This window comes from Prinia subflava, chromosome 5 (genome assembly GCF_021018805.1).
Source record: "Prinia subflava isolate CZ2003 ecotype Zambia chromosome 5, Cam_Psub_1.2, whole genome shotgun sequence".
NCBI classification, from domain to species: domain Eukaryota; kingdom Metazoa; phylum Chordata; class Aves; order Passeriformes; family Cisticolidae; genus Prinia; species Prinia subflava.
In genome coordinates, this window is record NC_086251.1 from 37847449 (window position 1) to 37860755 (window position 13307).

Below are 13307 nucleotides of genomic sequence, written 5' to 3' on the forward strand. Positions count from 1 at the left end.
TTTTAATTTAACATGCTGCCCTGAGGAGAAAATACTGTAACAGGAGCAAGGCAGCAGTACTAGTAAGGGACAGAGCTATAGAGAAACCTGGGCAGTTGAGTCTCTTACCCTTTCTTCAGCCAGGAACGTGAGTGTTGGAGGAGAGGGCAGCTTCTGAAAGCACTGCCAGCTGAGCAGCACGTCCCAGCAGCACCAGCTCTCGCTTTCCCAGCTGTGCTGGCAAATCCCTCCGAAGCTGCGGGATTAGCAGCCTGTCCGATTCATCTCATCCTGGACTGGGTCATGGGGTGTCACTGTGACAGATGAGAAGGGACAATTGCACAGAGAATCTTGAATGATGGAAATGTTAACAGCGTTCTGAAATACATTGGATGTGCGGTGTTGAGGACATAAGTATTTTCATGTTTAAGTAATAGATATATCTATGGGATTTTTTAAGTGCTACTTGTTTGGCCAAGTATGAGAAGGCTATATTTCTTCATTTTTTCCATTCTTTTTTTGGAAAAATACCAGTGTTAGTTAAACCTGGTTTTGACAGGGATAAGTAGATTCTGAATATGTGAAAATACATTTTCTTACATTTTGTGTAAGAGAACGTGTCACTTGACTACATTCTGAATTCGTGACATGGTGCCTAGCACCATACCTATTGCTACTGACTGTCCAGTGATGAAGTTATCTGTAAACAAAACATTAAACGTATGATGAAAACATTCTTCTAGACAATTATACATATTTGTCCTTGACAACATATGGTGGGTGGGTAAATCCAACTTGCAGGAGTTCTTATCCTTGAACCATTCTAAAAAGAAAATTTTTTCTTGCCTTCCATGCTTCAAAATATTTATAGAGTACTTATTTGCATTTGACGCACCAATATGCATCCAGATAAAGTTCAGTCTTGCAAAGTGGAATAGTTTGATAGAGCCAATGTGATTGAAATCCAAAGAAGAGAGTGCAAACCTCTTTGCAGTGTTAAGTAGCTGTTCGCTGTTAGCAAAGATGAACCCAGATACTTGCCATGTTTGAAAAATAAAAAATATAAGAGATCAAATGGTACCACAGTCATACCACCTTTTTTTATCCCCCTTTTCAATGTGTGAACAGAAAATGGTGGGTCAGGTGGCCCTCTCTGTTTATTGCTGCTGTAACTGTTCACCATTAGTAGCTCATACTGTGTTTGCACGTGTGCACTTGCCTGGTTTAAATGTATGCCCAGTAGCTACGTACTTTTCTAGACAGGTTATTCAACAAGGTTACACAATTTGTGCAAAGTGATTTTTTTGTCAGGATTCTATATGCATTGATGTAACAATCCAGTAGATACTAGCAACCAGTAACTGCCCCTTGGTTAGGCTGCATGGAAGATTCATGTATATAAAATAGTGTATTAAAGTAAACTTACAAAAGCAAAGAGCAATCATTGCAAATGTAATTTTTTCTTCCTCTTTGGGATTCTAATTTTAAAAGCATTAAAGAAGACAGCTGCTCATGCTGTGATATGCGCTAAACAGCCTGAAGGATGGAAAAAAATATATTTGTAGCTCATAATAACTATTGACCTTTCTGATATACAGTGTTCTCTGTGTTAGCTATTCTGTTCTATCAACAGTGAAGATTGAACATGACTTTTTAATAGAAAACATGGGGTTTCAAGCTGCTTTCACAAAGGTGTTTATGTATTGTTATTTTGTATTGTAGTACAAAGACTAAGTCGTGATGCCCTTTGTCTGACATCATGTTTGTCATAAAAAAGCCCCACTGTTACTGACTGTTTCATATGAGGAATTGGCTCATAACCATTTTATAGTCGTGATAAAAGCATTGCTCCACTAGATCCAGAACACAGGTATTGAAAATAGAATCCCCCAAATATCCCAGCAGCACAAAAGTTATTTTCTGAAGAAATAGATTCCTCAAGTGGCTATATTTTCAGGGAATTCCACTAAGACTTCAAACACTCACTTTTTGTATTCATACTGTTGTTCCTTGGCGTACTCAGGCTGCTGCATAATGGCTTTTGCTGGATGTAATGTGCTCCAAAGAGTATCTTTATGATGCTCCTTTTTTTCCCTTGAACTTTCCTACTGCCTAGTTGCTGAGTACACACACATCCACTAGTAGCAGCTTGACTGTGGCACTTGTGTATGTTTCCCTAGAGTGGGATCATCCAAACACCAACTTTGCAGCGTGAGGTAACTCAGCTGCTCTCCTTTCCCTCAGGGAAAAGCTTCACCAAAAACACCTCCCATTTGGCATATGAAAATCTGGAAAGCAACCTCTTTATTGTGCTTTTTAAGCCCAAGCAGGCTGGCAATGTTAAGCAACATCAGAAGGGACTTTTTAATGTTTGTTGGAGGTGTTTTTATGCCATGTGCTGGGAAGGAACTTTAGTGGGCCATTATTGGCAGCTCTAAACCACAGTTATTTTCACAGCTATGCTCTGTAGTGTCAGTTAATGATTCACAAGTTACTAGGCAAGAGCAGAAAACTAGCAAGAAAGAAAAAATACCCTCGGTTCTCCTAACGCAGGAAAGAGGGGAAACAACTCCAGCATTTAATAGCAGTTTTGTGCTGAAACAAAATGCTCAAAATTGTTAACAAGAAGCTGCTCAGTAAGGATAATGATCATTTAAGTTGTGGAAACCAGCCACATCTCAAAGGAGATTAAACATCCAGTCCTCTATTCCTCACAGGACCGTAAAGCCCTTGGGGAATTCAGTGAAGTTTTTACCCTCAAAACTAGTCAGTGTCTTTTTTTTTTTCCTTTGTTGTTTTCTCATTTCCCAGTTTCTTTTCTCCATAAACATTCCTTAACAGAGGAGAGATGTACTCTTGTTTATGATACTACACTCTCCTGATATCAGGACCTCTCCCATCCATTGAGTGTGTCATGTTTCAAAGTTTATTAGAATTGATGCAAAGTAAGTAAACAGTAAGGAAATTATATCACTGTGCTAATTTTCTTTGGGACTTTCACCAAACCTTGAAAGTGTATGAGTGTTGCTGACCTCATATGAAACCAAGTCAACATGTCAGGTCAGATTATTTATTCCATTGCTTAAAATAAATCAGCCTTAGATATAAAAGTGTAGAGGGAAGTTTGAGCTTCATATGGAGGGTGTACCACTCACTTGCAAGACCATAACAGCTCTTCAAGAGTTGTTCTGGTCTATTGGATGAGTATGAGCACATTTGTGAGTGTTTAGATAATGGATTGAAGCCCAGTAGACATTTCCAAACACTTTTCAGAAATAAAGTTTCCTACCGTGATTAGTTCTGTTAATAACAAATCTTTATGATGTTGTTTTTAAACAGACAAAAAAGCTCTGTGTCTTTCATAGATCACTGATACCAAAATTTGTTGGAAAATCTATCTTTCAATGTTATAGTGTAACAAAAATCTTATTCGTAGTTTCATCCTGGCAATACTTTATTTATAGCTCTCTCTGTCCTGGCTCTTAACTCATTCTTTCTTTTACCAGATATGTAAAGAGTTCTGTGGGGTAAAGCTTACATGGGAAGTAAATTGCATATGTTGGGAATTAATATCCTGATAAGACATTTCTATATTGGAAGAAGAAGAAATAGAAGGAGATGCACAAGAAGGAAAGCTTTGAGGCATTAAATAAAGTCGTACCTGACCTTATCCTGGGCTGCATCCAAAGCAGCATGGCCAGCAGAGTGAGGGAGGGGATTCTGCCCCTCTGCGCTGCTCCTGTGAGACCCCACCTGCAGGGCTGCATCCAGCCCTGGGGTCCCAGCACAGCAAGGTCAGGGACCTATATGGGAGATGGTCCAGAGGAGGGCCACAAGATGATTAGAGGGATGGAACACCTCTCATACTGGAAAAGGCTGAGAGAATTCAATTGTTCAGTCTGAAAAAGAGAAGGCTCTGGGGAGAACTTGGACCAGCCTTCCAGTAGCTAAAGAGAGCTGCAAGAAAGCTCTCTGGAGGAGGAGTTTTTACAAGGGCAGTGAGTGACAGGGCAAGGGGGTGTGATCATAAGCTCAAGGAGATTTGGTTTAGATTAGACATGAGGAAAAAATTCTTTACTATGAGAAAGGTGGACACTGTGTTTGCCCAAGAAGTTGTGAATGCCCCATCCCTGGGAAGTGTTCCAGGCCATGATGGATGGGCTCTGAGCAACCTGGCTAGTGGAAGGCATCCCTGCCCATGGCAGGGGGGTGGGAACCAGACAACCTTTAAGGTCCCTTCCAACCCCAACCATTTAATGATTCTGTGATTATGAGTCCAGTAAGGGTGGGTCAGATTACTTTGGTTCTGCAAGGATAATAGAATATTCAAAAATGTCACTGATAATACTAGGAAGTGCCTGCCAATGAGTTTTCACTTCAGTCTCTCCTACATAAGTATAGTCAGTACATGGGCATAGTCGACTTAAAGTAAACAGGGTAAGTTCATTATATGTAATACTGCAGGATAACTTTCCAAAGCATGGCTTTTGTCTCTGCAGATCCAGTCCAAAGTATAGTATGCATATAGATCAGATATTAAACATGTTCTCTCACTTTCTTGGCTGTTGTGGCTAAATCCATTGCTACTTCACTGAGTTGTGTTTTACCTGAATGCATGGACTTTTATAACATTAAAAAAACTTGAATATATCTGAGTTAGTCTCTTGTTCTCCCAGTTTCAAACATCTAAGCTTAACAGCATGCACTGTTACATGGACCATAGCCCAGTAATTACAGTGATTATGCAGTCATATCTCTAGATGTAAACATATATAGCGTGTTCTTTAAAAACTGTGAAACAAATGAAGTAAATATATTACATGTAATGCTTCAATGTCAAATTATTTGCAAAAAATTAAGGATTTTACATAAGGCAACCTAGGCCATACCATCAATCATCGGATCTGGAAAATTTGGAGAGATAAGAGTAGGGGGAAAACTAACTAATAAAAAAACATTAAAAGATCTATATTTCAACAGAAGTCTGATAGCATTTAAAGTTTATATGCCTTTGAATTTCTAATAGGCTTATAGGTCATGAAAAGTGAATTGTCTTCATCTTGGAGGTAGAGTGACAAAAAAGAACAGTTTATTATCTTGTCTGAAAACATTACCTAGATATAAATTCTTTATAAGAAGCCATCTTTCTTTCCATTTCTTTTGAAAGAGCTGCCCTGAATCTTCCCCTTTTGAGTGATGCCTTATCCAGATTCCAGTATTATTCCCCCTGTGTAAAGGAAAGAATGGAACTAAGTCACCTAAAATCTGGGTCCAATTCTTGACTTCTTCAGTTTTTGGTAAATAGCAAAACAGTAATTTTATGAGTTTTACCCAGTCACCTACAAGGACCATGAATTTCAGATCCGAAACTGGGTATTCAGGAATTCAAGTTCCTGGTTATAACTGGAACAACTTACAGCAAAAATATTATTCCTCCTTTTAGAGACAGTATTGCTGTAGAAGAATTAGTGAGCCTCTGCCACCCAAAACGTTAAATAAATAGTTCATATAGTCCTTGATTTTGCAAGATGCTGAGCACACTGGTGAGACCAAGACAACACCTATAGAATTTGCTAGCTCTGTGCTCTTTAGCTGGTCTCCAGGCAGGCTGCCAGTGTCCATAAACAAGCTGAAGGGGTTCATCCAAATAATCCACGAATCTTCAGCAGTTTCCTAGAACAAATTTTAGCTTTCAGTTCTTGCCCATGTTCAGCCTGCAATCAGCCTGAACCCACTTCACTTAAAACCATTCAATTCACAATTGCTAAGTGCAGTAACTTGCATTTATTGGAAATAAATTTTCTTAACTTGCAGCTTTTGAATTGTATTTGTTGGGTTAGTAGTTGTGAAAATCTATCTTTTAGTTTATAAAATGATCAAATTTGACCTATAAGATACTGAGAAAGAATGATCTTGGCAAATAGTGATTTTTGGAGAGTCACTTTTCTGATTAAAGAGAGCTAAGTACTCAAGGTTAAATTTTCTTAGTCTTTTAATGCCTGGTTACAGACAATAAACTGCACAGAAGAAATAGAAACATTTAAAAACTGCATCTAGTCCAACTGAAAATGACAGATTTATATTACCTAATTATTTATCTGAACATAATTATTCTCAGTTCCCTATGCAAAGGTTGATAAGACTTTAACAAAATGTGAGGTGTGCAAGTGTAGAAGATAACAGGAAAAGAGCTCCCTTTTTCTTACTGTTTTGTATGTTCTCTTTTTTTGTTTCTCTTTTAAGAGCTGGCTGTATAGTTGGTGTTTGAGAATATATTTTTAAAAATGTATAGACATATGTTTCCAAGGAAGTGAAATGAAAGCCAGGTGAAAACTTCCTAAAATGCTACAAAATTCAGAAAATCCTTTATGTTAAACCATAAGGTATTTTTTCTCACCAGTCTCCTCAAATTCCCTGTTGGTGTTTGGTTTTCCATGTATAACTTCCTGTCTGCCTAAGAATGAGAAGCCTATCTGTTCTCAGTTTGGCATGCAAAAATGCATTTTTCTCCTCTGTTATTTCTAATGTATGTCAAAAAAAAAAAAAAAATCCCCAGAAGTTGGTGAATATTATTCAGCCTACTGCGGCAGCTTTAAGACATAAATCAAATGTGGAACTTCTTTTTTTCCTGGGGGACAAATTGTTTATCTGAATTTGAATGTGCTTGTGAATCACTGATAGGGACAGTACTTGTGCTTTTGCTGTGTAAGAACAATTATTTGCATTGGTTTACGTTGTTTTGCTCTATAGCATTAGTCGGAGTGCACACAGGTGTTCAGTACCTCTGCAGATCCCTGCAGGATTAGAGCCTCAGTCCTCCTCACTATGGACATGTTTATGTCCCATCAGAAGAACTCTTCCAGCATGTGAAGTTAAACGATGCACAAGTGGTTTGTGGGGTCTGGGGCCAAGATTATTCCCAAAGCAAGGCCCATTGAAGGATCAGAGATACAGGGTTTGTTCACAAAGAAATGCTTAGAATCACAGAAGTTCACAGAATCACAGAATATTCTGAATTGGAAGGGACCCACAAGGATCATCAAATCCAAAGCCTTACTGAATGGCCTACACAGGAATCAAACCCACAACCTTGGCATTACTATCACCATGCTCTGACCAAAGCTAATCTCACTAAGTTAAGAAGATAACAAAACAGTTTTGTGAATTGGCTGCTGTTTCATAGTATCTTCCCGTTTGCCTCTGTGACTCTTACTTAAGCTTTTTAACATTTGTGACACTTCCGTACGGGTACAGTGGATTGCAGCTTCATTCTCTTTGAAACACATTCCTTGTGTTTCAAGGAATTCGTATTCCTTGTGTCTAGAAATCTCATCCTTCATTATCAGCTTTGGGAGTGGAAAGAGAAGAGGTTTATTTCTTTAGTAGTAGCTGCTGAAGATGTTTGAGGGCACACAAAGGGAAATGCTTTCCCAACAGAGTACACAATTACCTGCTTTGCAAAGACAACCCAGACTTATTTTTTATACTTCTAAGTCTGACAGTGTAAAACACTTTAATTCAAATGCAGTAAGCACTGACTTTTATCACATAATTAGCATTCTAAACTCATAGTTTCAGAAGTTTATAACTCAACAGTAGCTTTAGACTGAGTAAATTCAAGCCAGAAGCCTTATTTTTCCATGTAAAAAGACACCTTTTGTTTCTACAGTATCAAGCCAAGTGGACCTTTTTTATTTCAGGCTTTAGTAAAGGTTTTAGATTATAAATTCTTTTTAAATCAAAAATTAATTGCTAAAGTTTCGTTCTGATATTCCTCAGATTGCAAGTCTGCTTTGACATAATTGAAAAAAAAATTTTAAAAAGTTCAGTGATAGGCATTTAAAACCAACTCCTGAGAACTCATAATGGGCCATATTTCGTATATTCCTGTGCAAATCTCACTGACATCGGTGGATCTGTTCTGCTCACACCCTATTTTTAAAATCCTGGATATGTAATCACCATCAGCATTGTTACAGTATCTGCCATAGGTGGGTGCAACTCTGAATGCAGATTTGCACTGTCAACCCTAATGGTTCTCTCTTGGGAGAAATTCAAAATGCTGTTCATAAGCTGTTCTGCACTTTTAGGTAACTAATCCCATCTCACACATACACTCTCAGATACTTTTTGGTAAAGAAAATCAAACACTTCAGAATACATATTTATATGACCTGTTCCAGTCTGTTGAAAAAAAACGTGCATTTTATAATATTCTCTTACAGAGATATATAGGTTTGTAGATAGTATAATAACAGAAAAATTATGTTAATCTTATGATATACGAATAAATGAGCCCAAAAAAGTCAATGCCAAGTACATTTCACTGTATGTCAATTGTAATCTCTTCTTTCATTTAACTGTGTATGAAAGAGAAATTTTAATTTCCATTTTGGGGGGATGGTACATACGTATTACAGCCTGATCTTTTTTGAGCATAAAATATTGTGTGTTTAATTAACATTACTTCTGTATGTTTAGGTAATTACTATTAGGAGGACATATTGTAGTTACTGCCTGTGTTAGAGCATAATGTGCTGGACTACAACAACTACAGTTGTTAAGCTGATTTTAGCATTTCCTCACACAGCAGGAAGCACCCATGCTGTGGTTTCTTAATGTACTCTTTAACTACTGCACTGTACTGTACAATAAAAATAATAATTAATTATGATCCTCATCTGACTTTGGCTGCTGTTTCAGGGTTTCACTGTCTCACACCCTGAAACATGTCTTTCCCTTCAGAGTTTTATTTCTTATGTGATATTGCTGAACAGAGCTGAATTTTTTGAGGACAGGTTTGTTGCATGGATTGTGATGGCTTCACATTTGTTCAGGTCTCCAAGGACCCGCACCAATAAATGTGAAAGAGACAACAGCAGAATGGCATACTTTCCCATTTCCACCAGGATGAAAAAAATACTCTAAATTAACTCTAACCTTAAATGTATAATCTGTCCTTGGGAGAAAAAAAAAGGGATATAGCATCTTCAAGCTCTTGGCATGCCTTACGAGAAAAAATTGGTTCTAAGGGTCTCTGATCTTGTGTTTTAGTAAAATAGAACTGCACGGCTGACTGACAGTTCTGATCTAAAGCATTTACGTTTAAGTTTTGATCTCTCTGCTTTTGATTAAAACTAATGAGCTCATTTAATTCAAAATGGGAATCTCTGATAAGAGAAATAAGGTTGATGTGATTGGATTAGAGGGGCAAATTAAACTCTTAGAGCAGAAGTTTGTGCTTATACAGTGTATTAAAAAGCTGTTGGCGTATTATGGTGTGTTAGATGATGAGAAAAATTTCATAGTAATTCATATTTAATCAGAAGAAATGAAAGTACTAAATATAACATGGCTCTGCTTTTCCCTCGAGTGATAAAGAGCTGTACATTTAAAATGACATCGAATTCATGCTCTCTAAAACAAAAAATCTTAAGAGACACACTAAAGAAAGGGGCACTGTTGTCAGTTATCACAATAGAGCTGAAATGTCACAAACACAAGACAAGTTGACCACATTAAATCAAGGACAATTCAATATAATCCTTAGCTCACAAACAAGTTTTTGTGTTTCTGTTGACTGCATAACAAATGCATTTTAAATACTTAAACACTTTCTGCTAGTAGTTTGTATGGTTCTTCTAAACAATAGAAGTACAATTTCAAAATATTTTTTTATTCCTTATTAATTCCTCACTGAAATTGAAATTTCTTTTATCTCCAATAGAGCCTGTTTATTGTAAGCTGCTCCAGAATTTTCCCATTAACAGTATTTTGGGGATAAGTTGATTATCAGGGCTAAAAAATAGGAATCATAAAGATTTTATAAAAAATAAAGAATACCTCAGTGCTGATGCTATTTTATTATGGTTTATACAACGAGTCATAAGTATTTTAAGTGGCTGCAGTTAAGGGAGGGAGTAGTGCAGGTGAGAGCTATACTTAGTTGTGAGCAAGTAATATCCCTTCAGTTGGCCTAAAAAGATATTTCAATAATGACTAATTAATCACCAATAAATGATGATATGATGACAATAATAATAATGATATGTGTCATTTACTTCAGAATTCTTGCCTTTGGGTTATTTAATACTTTATTGATAATAAAGGCCCTAATTTCCCCTCCATAATGTGGAAACCGAGGCACACAAATCCAGCACTGACTCAGGTATCACTGCAGTTGAGAGACTAGGGTATAAAAATCTGCAGAATCTGCAGCCTATTTCAGGAGAGAGTTGCTACCTAAGTGAGACTTTGCCTTTTACAAAATACTGATAAATAGTTTTTAGAACAATGTCATACACTCTAGTGATATACCCTCCAACTCTAGTCATAACTAAATTGTGCAAGAAAGAGTTAATGAGACAAATCCCTGTTAAAAATTCTATGGGAAAAATAACTTGAAAATGAGACATACTGAGTATATGTATATTTTTGTAATTTCTTTTTTGCTAAATAAACATTTTCTAAATGAGGTAAATTGATTACAACACTCTTAGCATCCATCAGTCATTTATTTTTAGTGAGTTCAAGGATTGCACCTGAAAAATAGCTTAGAGGGGATGTTTAAAATCTAAATTATGTGTATATGTATTTTTTTCTATTCCCTAGTGGAATCTACAAACCCCAGTTTGCTAACCACTGACAACACTCTAGAGCGCTCTTTTTTCATCCGAATGAAATCCACACTGACCAAGCGAGGAGTGCACATCAAATCATCAGGATACAAGGTAAGGCTTGCACTGTTGCACGAAATATTGACATCTTGAAATTATGTTCATTCATGTTCCAGGAACACCTAAATAGACAGAGAGAGGAGCTATTTCGCATTTGCATATGTCTCATTCCTTTTGTTAAAGAATCATTAATACGTATTTCCAGCCTGAGGTTTGGCTTTTGTACTGTGCTTCCATTAAATTGATCATTATTATGATAAATGTTGATGATAACAGCATGATAGCCTTCAAAAGAGCAACACTTCCAAAGTAAAGGTATCTTTTACCAAAGGAGGTGAGTCAGAGTAACATCACTTTTCCCACAGTGGAAAATTACTGCTCATTTTGTTAGACTGTTAGTCATCTTTGGGTTATGTTTTTCCCAGAGAGGTAGGTTTTCTTGGTGCAGGCAGCATGCTATTTCATTTTGCTGCCATTCCAGCTGTAGGAAACAACAAGCCACAATGAGTACTTTTCCACCATTTTTCTTTCATTGTCTGTCTGAGGGGCATCTGCTGCTGGGGATCATATTTGCTGGATTTCAGACTCTTTTAAGATATGAAAGTCTCTTGTTCCTTATCAGCAGTAATCTCATTTTTCTTCAGTCGTATATCGCTCATAGTGCCTGTAGCTACCACTAGCTTTGCAGTATACTAAAACTAGAAGGAATAGCACATTTTTAACATTGTCAACTTGTGGAATGAAATATGTCATCCATTAAGTTTTATACAAGATAAAAGAGTATTGCAAGAAAGTAGTTCTGAGAATGTGTGGGTATTTAAAGAAGTTGATTGTCAATGTTCATTTAAAAGCTTTCACAACCATTTTGTTTCAGTTTTTAGCAGAAGATTTACAGAAGCTTTAAAGTAAAATTCCCCAACTCACTTTTCCCAAAAAATTCTCAAGAATATAAGATTGTGGTAGCTATCTGTGAAGTCAAAATCTAGCAGAAATATCTTCTTTGCAAGCAAGTGACTGGGAGTCCTTCTCTTGGATGGTTTCTGGGTCAAGATGATTACAGCTGTTGCTAGTAGAAGTTTTAAGTCCAAATCAGTGGTTTCTTAAGGCATCACAAGTTTTGGTCTGTGTCCTGTTTAATTGTCAGCACCTGAAAGGAATGCACTGAGTACTTGTTCATGCTTACAAGTCTGGGGAGGTATAAAGACCAGGAAGCATACTGGCGTGTCTTCGGAGGAAGAAGGAGAAATTAATTAATTAATTGGCACATCAGGGAGCCATAGAACCGTTTGGGTTGGAAGGGATCTTAAAGATCATCTAGTTCAATCCTCCCTGGCATGAGCAGGGACACCCTCCACCATGGGGTTGTGTACAGCCCCATTGACCTGGCCCTGAACAGCTCCAGGGGTAGGATACACACCACTTCTCTGGACAATCAGTTCCAGTGTCTCATCTCCCTCACTGCAAAGAATTTCTTCCTCGTATCTAAACTAAACCTACCATCTTTCACTTCCAGGCTGAGCACCCCAATTCTTTCAGCCTTTCTACCAACCACATAGGAATGACATTCCATCCCTCTAAATATTTTCGTGGTCCTGCTCTGGTCTATGCCCATGTTGTGTTGGGCACCCCAGAGCCGGATGCACCGCTCCAGGTGTAGATCTCACTGGAGTGGAGTAGAGGGGGAGATTCACCTCCCTGGCCCTGCTGGCCACACATCTTTTGGGTGCAGCCCAGGACACAGCTGGCTCTCTGGGATGTGAGTGCACCTTGCCAGGTCACATCCAGCCTCTCATCCCCCAGCATCCCAAAGCCCTTCTCCTCAGGGTGACTCTCAACCCATCCTACACCCAGCCTGTATTCATGCTTGGAATTGCCCTGGCCCAGGGACCTTGTTGAAGGCACTTTTTACCCTGGCACTTGTTCTTGTTGGACTTCAGGAGGTCCACACAGGTCCCTCTCTCACACCTGTCAGGTGTCTCACTTCACCCTGCAGTGTGAACAGCACCACACTGCTTTTTCAGGTCACTGAAGTTAAACTAATTCTTATGATTAGGCAAGGTCCACCCAGGCTCAGATAAAGTTAGATTGGTAGAGAACTTGCTTTGCTAGATATTCTTGATGCAATAATAATGGGTAAACATAGGGAATGTTTCTGTGTTTTTGTAGTCTCACTTTTTTTGCCAGATGTCGGTAGGAACAAAACGAAAACATGTGAATGACTGTCATTCTCTCTCTTGGACTCCTGACAATCTAATTTTAGTCCAATATCAGAACAGGACATATAAGCTGGCTTCACAAGGTGGGGTTTTTCTCATTACAACACAATTTTTGAAATTCACAGTAGACTCTTGGCTCAAAAGACATGGTAATGTCTATCATATAAATAAAATTTAATTTCTTTTGGAATTGCTAATTGATCATGGAAGCATTTAAAATCATAACTAAGATGTCACAAGTACAGCAAAATTAGTTTTGAAAGATCAGATATCATTTTTTAGCTGGTTTTTCCTTGACAAAATTAATGGATAAAAAATATGATAGCCAGCAAAACTGCCTGTACATAAAACATTGGGGTTTTTCCAAATTTTTTAATGAAGCAAGTCAGCTTGAGTAAAATTGCATAAACAGTGTACAAGCCCTAAGCAGGTGTAA

The 13307-nt window shown here is 37.8% G+C and overlaps 1 protein-coding gene across 2 annotated transcripts in view; it reads left to right on the forward strand.

The window, feature by feature from the left end:
- Positions 1 to 13307, forward strand: part of NPAS3 (neuronal PAS domain protein 3) — a 595307-nt gene that overhangs the window by 529979 nt on the left and 52021 nt on the right. For both annotated transcript variants that reach the window (XM_063398891.1, XM_063398892.1), the window contains one exon: positions 10591 to 10709. In XM_063398891.1, the coding sequence (XP_063254961.1) occupies positions 10591 to 10709 (119 nt within the window). The remainder of the gene's footprint in view (positions 1 to 10590; positions 10710 to 13307) is intronic.